Source organism: Emys orbicularis, chromosome 17 (genome assembly GCF_028017835.1).
Source record: "Emys orbicularis isolate rEmyOrb1 chromosome 17, rEmyOrb1.hap1, whole genome shotgun sequence".
NCBI classification, from domain to species: Eukaryota; Metazoa; Chordata; order Testudines; family Emydidae; genus Emys; species Emys orbicularis.
In genome coordinates, this window is record NC_088699.1 from 16649538 (window position 1) to 16665217 (window position 15680).

The 15680-nt window shown below is 36.5% G+C and overlaps 1 protein-coding gene across 5 annotated transcripts in view; it reads right to left on the bottom strand.

Moving 5' to 3' along the window:
* Window positions 1-3033: 3033 nt before the first annotated feature.
* GTF2I (general transcription factor IIi) overlaps window positions 3034-15680 on the bottom strand; it is a 62650-nt gene continuing 50003 nt past the window's right edge. For all 5 annotated transcript variants that reach the window (XM_065418458.1, XM_065418454.1, XM_065418457.1 and 2 more), the window contains 11 exons: window positions 14993-15076; window positions 14383-14478; window positions 13444-13509; window positions 12706-12889; window positions 11969-12021; window positions 10264-10374; window positions 9335-9418; window positions 8426-8609; window positions 7258-7286; window positions 5519-5551; window positions 3034-3041 (listed from right to left, as the gene is read on the bottom strand). In XM_065418458.1, coding sequence (XP_065274530.1) covers window positions 3034-3041; window positions 5519-5551; window positions 7258-7286; window positions 8426-8609; window positions 9335-9418; window positions 10264-10374; window positions 11969-12021; window positions 12706-12889; window positions 13444-13509; window positions 14383-14478; window positions 14993-15076 — 932 coding nt within the window. The remainder of the gene's footprint in view (window positions 3042-5518; window positions 5552-7257; window positions 7287-8425; window positions 8610-9334; window positions 9419-10263; window positions 10375-11968; window positions 12022-12705; window positions 12890-13443; window positions 13510-14382; window positions 14479-14992; window positions 15077-15680) is intronic.

Below are 15680 nucleotides of genomic sequence, written 5' to 3' on the forward strand. Positions count from 1 at the left end.
GTCTTACAACAGCTTAGTTGCTTAAGTGTCCATAACTGGTTCTAAACGAATTAAAGGGCATCATCCAGCAGTCCTCATGTAAAACTCTCACATAAGTCAATGGGAGTTTTGCCTGCATTAGGACTGCAAGACTGGACCCTTCTCTTACATAAACCGTATGATGCCCTGATAAAACATACACTCTTTACTTTGAAATAATGGAACAAAATAGAAGAAGGGCTCCATTTAAATTTGTTCCTCATCCACACACTGAGATACTGACCATTTCATAGTCCACTTTATTAATGCATACTAACGGTCAGGTGAACGAGTTCATCTTTTATTTATTTATGAAAAACATATGAATTGAGATAGATATCATAGGAAAAATTAGTTCAAATATACAGATAGTATTGTCCAATCAGCCATTAAGGAGAAAGAACCAAAAATCATTTTTTTTTTTTCCAAAAACAGAAAATTAATGAACTACTGTAGGTATTTTTCTTCATCGCAAAAGCTGAGATGCATCCAGGCACAGTACAATTCTACTTTACTGGGAAATGTAGACGGCCTCTAAATTCCTGTTGATTTTTTTAAAATCTGAATGAATCCCTGTCATTTTTTCAGCATTGCTGCCTCAAATTTAATCCTTATAATATATAATCAACCTTTCCAAATCTACAGTCACTCTTTGCTTTAAGTCAATTCACAGAACTGCTGAAAAAGTAGACATTTCTATCTAAAAGTACAAAAAAGGTTTGTATAGAAGGTACTTCTCTTATACAATTATATTACACAGCTCAGGACAGTCCCAGCAAGCTCTTCTCCGGACTGCATGCTTCTGACTAGATAGGAAAAAAGTACAAAGGTGAAGTTAGTTTCATTGCAGCTATGTATCCTACTATACATACTAGTACTTGAGAAATTTGTGTACATCTCTTCAAGTCCTCATTTAGGCTATGATTCATGAAAGTACCCAAGCACGTGCTTTCCTGAATAAGAATGGGTTTAAGTATGTGCTTGAGTGCCCTCTTAAAACAGGGTTTTACCCAGGCATTTCACTTGATGTAAATTCTCTGTTGAATCCATTAGGTGAGTACAATTGTAACGTTGCTAGAGTGACACAGAACCAGAGACCAAATCCTGCAGCCCTTACTCAGACAAAACTCCCACAAGCTTCAATGGGAATTTAAACCAAATGAGGGACTGTAGAATTTGGTTAACAGAAGTTACAACAGATCTTTTTACATCATTAGGTTAAGTCCATTTTCCTGAAAAGAAAGGATTATTTCCAACATTTTCTAACGCTTTGTCCGGTCTATCTTAAATATTTTAAACAATGAAATTTCTACCATTGAAATACTGCTTGACAGACTAACAGATCTCAGATATGGAAAATTTTTATTCATATTCAACCTCAAATTATCAACTTTGTGATGAATATAGTCAATAGCATTTTCTTACTTTTAAAAAGGGAGACCACAGTACGAATGTACTAGAAAATACAACCCAGCTTTAGGTCAATCAAGTTGACAGATGTTACAAAAGTATCAAAGCTCAAAACTAAAAAAACTTGGTTCAGAGCTTTTTAATAAATTCAAACTTCAAAAAACTAGTGCAGATGTAATAATTCTTAATATTTAACATTTTTTTCCTGAATGGTTTATAACAAAGTAAACCCTAAGAGTAAACTATAACTCTGCATATTTTTATTTGTTGGCATAACACCATAACTAGTACAGTTTCAACTGCCACCGGAATCTTGTTAGGAGAACGAGAAATGGAAAAACTAGATAAATGGTTAAACTAAATAAAATAAGATTTACCCCGAATCTTTGTCCCAAAACTTGAACTGAGATTTTTCTGAGGTTAAAAAAAGTAAGAAACAAAACTTTTAAAATGAACAGCAATCACATTTTTTTTTTTAATCAAAGCTAATTATGCCACCATGTGTTTCTCAAATTCAGGCAATATTAAAAGGAAGAAGAAATACCATGCTTAATTACAATTTTCAAGTATACAGGCTATACCAACAATAATAATGTCCTTTGCACCCAAGCATGTCAAAACTCTTTACAAACATTAATGAATTAAGTCTTAGATCTCCTTAGGCATGTAATCATAATCCATTTTTATTTATAGGTAGTACTATGGCACTTATCAAACTTGTATCTGAATGTATTACAAGCTTTAATTAATTAAGCTGCATACAACCTGGGTGAGCCAGACAAAGTGACTTGCATAAAGTCGCAGGCCAAGGCAATGACAGAGCCAGTAAGAAAGCTCTAATCTCCTGACATCCAGCCTTGTGCCTTAGCCATATGACGTGCATTCCCTACAAAGAGGTGTAAAAATACTATTCCCTAATAACTATTAATTTTGACAGATACTAAATTATTTTACCCTAATATTGATAAGGTCTACCACGTTGGATCTGGCTCCTGTTTTATTTGAGAACTTTCTTCTGTTTCTGCTACATCTGTTGAAAAAGAAACAAGAATCTTTTTGACCAAAGTTTCATTAATATCAATGACAGTATTGCACTGGCAAAGTCGATAACTGCTGACTGAATATTAAGAAAATATCCATGTATCTTTTAAAATTCAAATGATGAAAATGATTAAATAGCAAAAAGGCACTCAAAATGGTGCAATTTTATGGAAATTATTTCTTTTCTCTGGTGATGGCAATCATTCAGTCATGTGAACTGTGGGGAAAACTCCTTTGAATAAAGACAGACATCATTTAGGATACAAGCCATCACTCAAATACACAGCTACATAAAGTCATGACTTATTAAGAACAGTTCATAAACATTGTAAAACAAAATCGGAGTAATAAATTTTTACTGCAAACCAACACTTCATGAAGAACCAGGAAGGGAAACAAAAGAGAATGACTTGTGTTTTGATTAAACACCACTTTATCTTTTTAATTTTATTAGAAGTGATGCAACCTTATTCAAAATCACCAAAAAGACATCGTTTTTATAATAACTGACAGCTGTCACTTACCTTCTATAGATACTTCTATTTGGCTTGGTTCAGCTGGCTCTTAAATGAAAAAAATATATAATAAAATTAACAAACGTGTAGTTTAAACAATGTGCTTAAGATAAATATTACAGCAAGGCTTGGGAAAGCTAGTGAATATTCTCTCCTATGATCGCTTTCAAATATTGTGTCCAAGATACAACTGTGACCTGCTGAAGATAATTAAAAAGTAAAATCTGATGTCCCTTTTTAAATTACAAAAGCCATCACCACTTTCCCTTCAGAGTATTAAGTGAGATTCACTGCTCTGTACATATGCATGAGTCTTAATGGATTGTAAAAAACTCATTATGCAATGGTGTGCCTAAGGGTGCATGAATGGAGAACATAGAGTTTGGTCTAATATTATCAAAACTAACTAAATATACACCCTGACATCAACAAAACAACAGCTTCAGGGTCATAGTTATGTCATCTTACATGTGGGAAGAAGGGACCTCTTTAAAGTAGTTTCTAAGCAGGGTTTTCTATTAGCAAGTGTGTAAGCAGAGTGGATTGATTTAAATCAGCAAGTGGAAAGACTTGATTTAAATCACTGATTTTAATCAACTTTTCCATCTGTATTTCAGTTATTTTCTAAAGAAAGGTTCATTCCGACTGTTGATATAACCATTAAAACATGTTAATTTACAGCTAAATAGAACTTTTACACTAGATTTGGTACATCTTTTTGCTATCTACAGGGATACATGATAACAATATACCTTAATTTAAGCAATTATATAGCATAATATTTTCAGATTCTTGTTAACTGTACATTTTTATTATGTCAGAAAAAAGTGAATGACAAATTGATTATTTATTAATTAATTTTTTGCTCATGATTGTTATCAAGCTGCATTAGGACCGTAAGTGGAATTTCAATACACGGACCAGCATAAAAATTTATTTTTATTAAACAAAACTGAAATGTTTTGATATGAGATCCTTTTGTTTCCAAAACAGGTTTCAAATTTACAACTAAATGTTGATTAAACAGAGGGATTAACTGCAAACAGTGAATTAAGCCAATTATTTCAAGTCAGCCTGGAAAAGTTTTAAAATATGCCTCCGTGAAAGTGACTGGAACTTAACTAAGTCTCTTGAAAATAAATCAGACTCCTAAGTTACTTAGACCACCCTACTGAGCCAATAAGCTTGATCTCAAAAGTTAGAAGTAGGGGGAAAGCACCTTTCTTTATACAGAAAAGCAGCCTTTAACTCAAAGTTTTTGATAAAGGCTCATGATACAGCATATTTATTTTTTATTTAATTGTCTGAGATTATAAGTAGTTCAGGCCTTATATGTATTAAATTCAGATTTCATTTTAAACAGGTTTATTTTTAAAAAGAAAAAGATTATAATTTAAATAATTAAAACATCAATTTTTTTTAAATCAATTTTTATCTACCCAGTGTGTAAATGATCTGTATTTTCCATATAATCAAGTGTTAGGAAAGCTTCAGGATTTTTTTTAACCAATGTAATTAAGTGTCTATGGGCACTTAGATAAGCTTGACTGTAAGCAGTTCTCACTAGTTGCCATCTACTATGTTCCTGTAGCTCCTTTGTCTTGCAAATGTAATAGAGGAGTTGGCATTTTCCTCTGTAATTACAGCTCCTGCAGTAGTGGTGAGTTGCCCCTTAGGAGTCAGGGAGTTTATTACCTGGCCCTGTTTCTTGGTCTAGGATCTCACTTCTCAACAATTATGGTCTAATCCCACTATGTGGCGAAGTCTATTCTATTCAAAGACATATAACTTGGGACACCAGTTTTTCAACATGGACATCAAAAATGTATCCGAAACTTCAAATTCACTTAAAGCCAAAAGGAATATTGCTTACCTACAACTAGTTAATCACTCAGTAGTGTAAATACAATCAACTCTGCTAAATTCTTTGTGAAGATTTAAATATATGAACAGCATTCTAGATACATAAGCAGTTACTGTGCTGCAGAAGATATGAACAGAGACATCTCACTGCCTTCATCCTAATGTATTGCACCCACATTTGTTCCTTGAAAGTGATGGGCTAATTGGTTTGGTTAAACTAAGATCTGACCAAAGTATGCTCAGACTTTTGAACTAAACACAAACACAAAAAGGAAGGAAGGAAGGAAGGAAGGAAGGGCTTTATATGCTGCCTCTCATCCTTCCTGCTTACTGGTGACATTAAAAAAAAAAAATCAAGTCAGAGAACTAACAAAACCCCCCAAAATTAAGAAGGGAGCAATGTTTCTTCCTACTCAGATTTTAAAATCCTTAATTACCAGAGCAGACACTCTTTCAAAGTAAAATCTGGAATATCAACATCATCAGCCTTTACATGCCTAGAATACAGCCCATCATCGGGCAACAATTTCATTAGTTAGCAAGCCCTAGAATCTGACTCCTATTGCCCTTCAAAAAGCGATTTGTTACACCTCTATGTTCACCTTGTACTACTGGTGCCGGTGCCGGTGCCGGAGCTGGAGCCGGAGCTGGTGCTGGTGCCGGTGCCTTGGCTGGTGTTTCTGATTCAGTTTTCTCCATCAACTCTGAGAGAATAAATACGGTCAACTGTTTAGGTTTAAAAAGAAAAGGCCCCTCAAACAGTCAAATGGCATTTATATTTTATTGTACGTTCACCCCTGTGAACCTGTTGCATAAACAAGTTATATTCACAGTAACTGAATAATATACCCTCTTCTGCTTGATACAAGTGTTTTCCACTTCTCTTCCCTCAGAACCTAAAGATTCATTATAATCCCCTGCGCTAACATCACCCTTTATAACGCTAAACAAGACTGGTTTTCAAAGGATAGTACAAAACGAATGGCAAGACCACTAACATTATTGAAGTAATAGACAATTCTCTCTGTATCTAGACACCTCAGATTGCCTTGACCATTGAGGACCTGATGGCAGACATTTGTATGGGAAAGAAATAGGACGTGATCCTATTATCAATATCCTTCCAGTGGTGGAAGAAAATCAAGTGTCTATCAGCTGTTCTCAATTGCCATTGATGTGTTATGCTATTGACTCCTGCAGTTATACGTAGCAGTGGACAGGTTGCTCTTAAGTGGGTCCTTTCTGCCCCTCAGACAATTCTCTGGAACCCCTGCCAGGAATTGCTCTTCTGAATGGAGGGATCTTTCAGATGGTGACACAGGATATATGGGGCCAATGGGAGAGTCAATGAGAAGATCCTGAAGGCACTGTAGTCAGTAGAGCACACTGCCACTTCCAGCTGATGCCGTTGAGCATCTTATCCAATGTAAAGGGGAGACTGGGCAATGGATGAGAGCTGGCTGAGGCTCAATCCAGGTGAGAGAGAAGTAATGCTGGTAGGGGTTTGCCTTCTGAATCTGTAGTATACCAATGGCTCAGCGCCTGACAAGGGATCTAGACTGCTCTCAGTGGTACCAGATGACAGAACAAGGAGTAATGGTCTCAAGTTGCAGTGGGGGAGGTTTAGGTTGGATATTAAGAAAACTTTTTCACTAGGAGGGTGGTGAAGCACTGGCATGGGTTACCTAGGGAGGTGGTGGAATCTCCTTCCTTAGAGGTTTTTAAGGTCAGGCTTGACAAAGCCCTGGCTGGGATGATTTAGTTGGGGATAGGTCCTGCTTTGAGCAGGGGGTTGGATTAGATGACCTCCTGAGGTCCCTTCCTACCCTGATATTCTATGATTCTAAGGGATGCTATGCTACCAGAGGTACTGTTTTTCAAATGAGGCTTAAAACCAAGGTCATGACTATTTTAGATAACTGAAAATACCTGGGCATTTTTCACAATATTTGGGTGACCAGGCCAAAGTCCTAATTGGATAATTACATTCTGTCTCCCTAAATTCTCAGCTGAAGACTTAATTTTTCACTCCAATGCCTTTGTGTGGCTATGGAAAAGCTCCCACATGTCAACTGCTATTGAAATGCAGCCCCACCTGAGGTGAAGAGAATCTTGTATGAGTCTGTAACTGACTTCATCATGTTTCTAACATGCTCTGGGATCCTGCAGGATGAACCGTGCAAGTTCTAAGCTAGCACTGAGCTCATGTGGTTTTGTAAGTCTGGCCCTCCTGTAAATAAACCAAGCATGTTTAGATTTCCTGACTAAGTACTAATGAAATAAGTTGTCCATATTTAGCAGTTAATGCTCTGGACCTTCTGCCACCCTGGGATAATGCTACAATCATCTAGCATGACCTGTGGAGTGATACATGAGTAGAATTCAAAGTGACAAAAAATGGAATACTTACGGTTGTTAATCACAAGTCCTGGAAATGGTCTGTGTAAAAAAAAATAAAAGGAATACTTAATGTTTCTAAGATCACTTTTACTGTACAATCTTTCCCGCTTATGGAGGGCCTCACCTGAGGGTTCATAACGGAGCACAAAGTAAAAGGAGGGACTGCAATGTTCTAGCATAGTTCCGCCTGGAGCAGAGTGGTTTATCCAGCAGACTGTGTCAATTTTACATCGATAAGAAGGTGCAAGTCCTTCCTTCAAACAGTTGCTAAGAGAATCAAATCTTCACTTGGGCCAAAATACCGCATGTTCTTATATTGATCAAGACTCATAAGCTCAAAATCAATCTTGATTAAGAGCTGCAAAATTTGGACCTCTCTCAATTCACTTTTTAGAAACTCCTTGCTTGCTAACAGAACTGCTGGATTTGATCCCTTGTAAACCAGAATAGAATCTAAGTGTTTATGTTTTCACTTTCTTGATTCATCATCTGTATAGATTCCAAAATCTCATTTATTCCACTGTATAAGCAAAACCATTTATTTCTTGATTAAACTAACTTCCAGGGTAATCATCATATTTTATCAAAAGAGAGTACCTGAACTGATTTTAAGAGGGACACATTCTCAAGAATGTTAGGCAAAACAGTAACTGAAAATCTTAAACTTCAGGAATCCAAGCATGTACTCACGACTTTTAAAACATAGCCATGCTGATCTGGAAATTTAAACTACTACAGATACACAATTTACTGTTAAGAGCAAACAAAGCTTGTGGACCTACGAATTCTGTTGTGCAAAGGAAAGAATTTGGGATCTAACAGCCTTGACAGCAAAGTCCATAACTGTTTGTATAGTCATGTGCCGTACCGTAGGAGCAGTTTTCAGCTGGTGTGCTAGAAATCACTTACAAGTCAATGTAATCAATGTTCCTATGTATGCTTCCCTCCCAGGGATTTTCATGTTAATGCTGTGCACCCTCAATTATTTGAATTTAAAATAACCTCAACTGCTTGTTATTCAAAACAGAGTCGACGCCTCCCCACATTTATTATTATATTGAAGATTTCCTCAATTTTCTGAAATATTGACTTTTCCAAAAGTATTGGCTATTACCATGACATCTGGATGATCATGGTTACATTATATAATCAATGACAGTAAAATGACAGTCACATACCGAATGACAGTAAATTTGATAAACTCTGCTGATTCCAAAATCCTTCTCATGGAGCTGATTTCCAGATAACTGGGAGCTTTAAATGCCACTCCAGGAGGCATTCCATCCACCACCACACAGCCAGGGTTTATGGTGATTTTTCTGTATGGGACTTTCACAGGGAAATTCATACCAATTGCTTCACCTAAATAAGAGACGTTGTGATTTGAACTGTGACCCAAGTCTACAAATCTCAGTTTACAAATACTCAGGGCAGTAAGAAAATCAAGTGATGTGAAAACAAGCATTTAAAATAATCTCAAGTGCTATAACCTTAAAATGCACTTGCCACTTAAAACATTACATTGGGTAATTTTCAAATGAACTGTGTTCCAAGCTACACTCATGAAGGATACGGTTCATGAGAGTCACTAGTATCCAAGTATCACAGTTCAATATATAAAGGACTAAAATTTAGGTTTTATAAAAATAAATTATAGAAAAGAATACTCTGAAACATTTTCATGAAAGGAAAAAGTGTTTCCTCTCACAATTAAAGAAAAACTGAACAGTGAAAGGGTAAATAAGACTTTAAAAACTCTTTCAGCTTTAACATTTTAAGGTGTTAACTGATCAGGACTGTGTAGCTTTAAGCAAATTCTGGGTTTACACGTAAAATATTTATTAATCCAAAATCACAGGGATTTCTCGGTTTAAGAAACACAAAACAATTTAGCCCTCAAACTAGATTTCTGTGGAAGCTGGCGCATATAATTACAGATTAAAAAAATTACACATTGGTTATATATACAGTGTAAAAACGTCAACTGTAAAGGATATTATATACTATAGGTTATACTTATTTAAAACCAAAATGTAAATCAGTGGTTACTTTCAAAGCTATTTCAAATCAGAAATAAAAGCGATTACCAAACTTCCTGCTGAAGAGGTCATTTACTTGTTCTCTCAGTTGTCGAGCCTTTTCTACTTTTGATAATCTTTCACTTTCATCATCTGAAAGAAATTGTTAGTGTCAGGATTTAGCAGGTGATTTTCTTCTTCAACTAGTGCAGTACTGACTGCACAAGAGCTTATTTAAAACAAGAATAGATGTTTGCTTTATTAAGCACTAGGTAATCAGAACAAAAATAGGCCTTTTCACTGTTTTTTTGGTTATAGCAGTAATGGAGGATTTTGTAAATATGCGAACTATAAAAAGTAGCAGTTTTAAACAAGCCTGAAAATGATTTCAAAATATTTACAGGACAATGTTAGATTAATTAAAGGAGAAAATGTATTGAATAAACCCATTATTTACAAATCATGATTTATTTTAAGTAAATGTGGTGACAGTGTAAGACTGGGGACTGAAATCCTCTATTTAGCCACAGTGCAAGCCTTCCCACACTGCCTAACCAGTGTAATTTATCCCTGAACTGAAGTGACCACTTCTGGGGAAGAGAATCTCCATGATCATTTAATCCTAATTGTGTCTACTGAGACTGCCAACAAGGTTGCAAATTAACGCTTAATTTAGCATGTGATGGGGTGGGGGGTCGTGCAGATGTGACCACCTGCAAATGGGAACTGAACTGAGATTCATTTTTCTGCAGATTTCACTAAGTAGTACACACAATCATAAAAGTTTAAAAAAATCAGTGTGACAACAGTGCAGACAAAGGTCACTTACGAGAGGCTATTAAGTGATACTCTTTGTAGGCTGTACTATATATAAGACAGGATGAGTCAAAGGGCAAATCACGATAGGGGGCAGGTGGGAACATTAGGCAAAGAGCTCCTGCCATGAAGAATGAGAGCTATAAACAGTAAGCAGCAGTAAAATCAGAGCACCCACCTACCTGGTATAGTCACTTGAATGATGTTAAGATCTTCAACCCCTGCGGCTGTGTTCACCACTGGCTTTGTTGTGGTGCTTGTTGTATTTGATGTATTGGATGAACTGGTTTTTCCTTAAACAGAAACAGGAATTTAAAGTATGAGCAAAATGGCTCAAGATGGGCTAACACCTTTCCAGCATATTAAATAAAAAGGGAAACATTGGGAGAGAAATAGATTTGTGGTAAAAAAAAAAAAAGCTCAATTTCCAAAAGGGCTTAGTCTAAATGCCTAAGTCCCTTGACTGTCAATGACACTTAGGCTCCAAAGTGCTTAAGTCATTACTGAAAATGGGACTTCACTTCTGAAAGTTTACCCTTCAGCTATTTCTTACAAACTACCAAAACCAAGAGAAAGGGTTAATTTATGTTACAAGGGTCTTGTTTTGTTTGCCTAGCAGGTTTTCCAATGATATTTTATTTTTAAAAAAGCATGTGTGGATATTTTCATGTTTTGGTCAAAGCAATAAACTAGAGCACTCAATTTCTAGTAACACTAGTAAAACATATTGATCAAAAGAACGAATAGTGGAATATTAAATTCTCAGCCACATAGGAAATCTTTTATAGCTGACTTTAATGGAGCTATGCCTACAACTGAGGATCTGGTCCAATGTTTCATTCTTGATCCTGCTCTCACTGACACTACCTTTACACTGGTGTAACATCACTAACTTCAATGGAGTAACCTCTGATTTAAACTACTGAGAGCAGCATCAGGTTCAGTGAATGCACCCCAGAAACCCAACTTCTTCTATGGCAGGGGTAGGCAACCTATGGCACACAAGCTGATTTTCAGTGGCACTCACACTGCCCGGGTCCAGGCAACCAGTCCAGGGGGCTCTGCATTTTAATTTAATTTTAAATGAAGCTTCTTAAACATTTAAAAAAACCTTATTTACTTTACATACAACAATAGTTTAGTTATCTATTACAGACTTATAGAAAGAGACCTTCTAAAAACGTTAACATGTATTACTGGCACGCAAAACCTTAAATTAGAGTGAATAAATGAAGACTTGACACACCACTTCTGAAAGGTTGCCAACCCGTTCTATGGAATACCTGCTTTATGTCACAATTTGGGAGTACAGTATGGGCCATTAACCAGTACCTCAATCCTTTTCATCTGATTGACACAGGGAATTTTACAGCTCCCTCCACTTTGCTCCCTTGTCAAAGCAGCATTACAAGTTGGAGTCGGGGCAAAGTGGCTCCTCACATCTTGGGTGTGTGTGTGTGTGCGTGCTCCAGCACTGTAAAGCTTTAGCTGAGCCACAGCCTCCTACTGATTTGAAGGAGGCACTGTAGCAGTCAGTGCAAAGGGATCGGAGACCTTAAGTGTGCTAGATGATACAAAACTGACTGATAAACAAGAAAGCCATTACTGACGCTGAATTGCTGAGTTGAGGAACTAGATAGAAGTCAAGAAAATGTAACAGCTTTACAGCTCCTCAGAGTAGGGACATATCTTCATTATAGAGGTGTACCAGTGGCACCATAGTTAAGGCTGTGTCTTGATTTCTACTTGGATAAGACTTTCCAGTGAATATACCGTGAAGTTTTCAGGAATTGGTTTACACTGGGCAACATTCCTGAAGTGTTATAATCTTTGAAAGCAGCCCAAAACAGATCACCATCCAAACTCCTTAGCTGTCATAATACTTACTCTGGGGACTTTTAGCAGAGCTTTCCTTAATCGCTGCCTCGAACATCTCAGGCCTGCAGATGAACAGATTTGAACATTTCATATAGAACAGTAAAATTACGTTCAATCCATCATTTCCATCCAACAGCAAAGGAAATACTAGCTGTCAAAACTGAGTGGTCAGGAGAGGGAGAGCAAAATTAGTACAGTAATGCTAGTCAGGCTGTTACACAAAGTTAACAAGACGACTGATCATTTTGGTTTTCTACCTTCAGCACATATATGTCAAATCCCTAATATCTTAATGTTTTTACTCTAAAGATCGGGGTCGGCACCACCATGTTGCACGACGGACACTTGACAAATTTCTGAAAATCGGAGTTTTTGTCATTCATCAGAAGTTTGATTTAACATCCTTACTCCTTGCTGCAGTGTTGGTGACCTTTTAGGTACGAATGACGTAACTACAAAGCCTGCAGCTCCCACTAAAGGGAAGATGCAAAGTCAACATTAAAATCGAAATAAGCCCAGAACTGTGTGCTGCTCCCCATTAAGCAGGCTTTGAGGAGCATTCAGCACAGAAAAATGTTAACATATCCTTCCGCAGATCTGAAAAATCCTCTGGCATTTCCTGGTTTGCTAGACATTTCCGTATATATACTAGTGTGGTTAGTGGAGGAATCTAGCACTTTTTCAGGGCTTAACTTTGTTTTTTAAGCTCTGCAGCTCATTTCCATTGACACACACAGTTCTCTTACTTTTTTATGATAAATTTTATCTTAGATTTGTTTCGCAGGATCTTCTCCAATCTTGGAATGCCAAAAGTAGATGGTCGGCGGAATGGCACCCCTTCAGGTAGTCCTTCCACGTAGAAATCCTCTGGGTAGGATTCAAATAACGCAAATGGGACCTTGACAGGATCTTTAAGCCCCAGAGCTTCCCCTGAAATGAAAGAGCATGTAAATTACAAAAATAGTATTTTATCCTGAAGAAGGGAGTTAGGTTTCCAGCACTGCTGGTGGGCAGAAAGTGGGCCATGCTCCTCGGATACCTTCCACATACACACAAGGGGAAAATCTCAAGTCTGCAGTAAATCAAGCAAGCGCCTCTTCCTGAAAGACTGAGTCCCTAACAGCACAGCTCCTCTTGCAGCCATGTTGTCCGGCTGAGCCACAAGGAGGTACATGGCAATATGGAACTAATGGGTCTCTGGTGGACCACAGGATGTTTGTGGATTTTTGAAGCCAAACCCCTGCACCACTCCTCCATTTCCAGCCTTACATGGAAAACTTAGGGGGAATCCGATAGTTTGGAATTTTCAATCCGCGATGTGAGAATCAAGCTCCTGGGAGATAACAGGGCCCAGAGTTTGCAAGGCTATTAGTGTCTTTCAGAATCTGTGTATGAACAGCACCATCAGACACAACGTACATGCCTAAATAAGTAATCTCATCAAGCTCTAAAAGGTACGTTTTAAAAAAGGTTGACATGCTTACCACATTTTTCATTAAAAAGATTTTCAACTTTTTGTTTTAGGTCAGTAATTTTGGCATTCCAAGCCTCTGTCAGGAAATCAGAAGAGTTAGGTCAGCATTTGTATATTTGTATTGAGCAAAAAATCTGTCTAGGAATTGTGTGTGTGTGTATATATATATATATATATATATATATATATATTTTAAATATTTACAATTGTTTACCGATGAATATGAAGTCAAAAATGAACAAAATGGCTACCAGACACTAAACAGCATTGAACCATTCCCTCTAATCCTAACTCATATCCACTATTGAGACTCTTCTCCTTGAAACTTTACAAAAGATCTCAGCTAATGAATAAACCAAAGACTCCACTGTAATGAATTCAACAGTGATATATTACAGTCCTCAGAGGCGCACAGAATTATCTGAGCCAGCACCCAAAGCTTTGAAAAGGCCAGACAGACAGGCTATTTCCTTGAGAAATGTGATCTCAATTATACTAGTTTCATGAAAGGATAGATTTTTATCACAAATCAATATTAACCCTTTTAACTCCATTCTAAACTTGTACTGAGCAAAAAGAACGTTCTTTTGTTTTACATTTTGTGACCATCATGTTGATAACCCTGCACAGGGCCAACCCACAATAGGGAGGAAAAGTTAAAATTCCTACACATGACTCTGCCCAAAATATGTCTTCTAAAAGCAGGGAACCATGGTCAGAGAACTGCTCTCTGATGACTATTGTGAGCAGCAGATAGCATAATTTTCTGATTTCTATGATCACCTATCCCAATACATGCAAACTCAAAAAGCATTTGACTCAATCATCAAATGCAGAATGAAGATATATCTGTTAAAAAAACCTCTCTACTATGATGAAATCTCAAAAACTTTCAAAATATCAAAATTAACAAAGGCTATCAAGGCAGATTAAAACCCACAATATTTACCAAAAGAAAACTCTCTTCCTCGCGGCTTGAAGCCCATATTGGATCCATTGGTTTGAGAATTAGTTCGAACATCTGTTGTTTGTGGTTTATTAGGACCTGCAGAAACGAACAAACATATCTATATCTATATAGTGTAATATTTAAGAGCGAGAGAGAGCATACCAGTAACCATCTTCTGAGAAACAAAAATGATGAAATATGGCAATTGATTACTAAGTAAAACTTAAATTTTGAGTCAACAGCGGAACAAAAATTCTGTTTAGAAGTGCTTTAAGGATTGTGGAATTAAAACATAACCTACTTTGGCATCATTTAGTCATTGTCCACCCTTCTGTATTATTTGCCTTAAAACAAGTTCTCATTTCCCTCTTTGGAATGAAGGATCCAAATGTGTTGTGAAACAATCTTTGACAGAGCCTATACCTTATTATGTTAATCAGAAATGAAAAATAGAACTGGTATCGTGAAGTTAAATTAAGTTTTCGACATAGGGCAAAACTTAAGAGACCATTTTTAAAAATAATGTAATTGTACTGTGGATGAAAGGTCTTCTGCAGTTACTACTGCAAGTTACTTTTATAAGAATATTCCCTAAAGGAAGATTTCCTACCTTCTTCAACAGTCACCTCAATCTCTGGAACCTTTGAATTGCTTGCAGGACTTCTTGCTCTCTTTGAACTCTTTGGACTCAATGCTACAAATCAATAATACTGTTACTCTTCAGTAATGGACATACTGTATAGCTCCCAAAAGACAGTACTTGGAAACATCCCACAAACAAAATAATCTGACATATAATGTGTATTGTTTAATGGTATGCTTTATAAAAGCAAAACAATGCAGGTAAGATCACATACTTTAAAAAGTGAACGTATTGCTTGTGAAATAAGCAGATCTGAGACGCTCATTCAATATTCACTACATATTGTGAGCACCACACAAGATAAAGACGGGTAATATCTTTGGAACACTGGTTTTAAATGAAATTTACATCTTTGGTACTTTCTATTATCTAAATCCAAAAAGTTAATTCGTGTTGATATTTATAAAGATCTTTATTTTGTAAATGATCTGACAGTTTCTCTAAGAAATATGACTTATTTTTTAAATATAAAAATCCAACTTATATACTAGATGATGCTGTTAACAGCAAAATCAATGCGACCCGAGAGCTTTGTAATTTATGTCGTTTACATCCTCCAGATTTATGTTGCTGCAGATCATAAAATAAATGAAAGGTATAATTAATTGGTGTGTTCTTAAGCAGATATTAATGTGTGACTTTTGTTACATGTTTT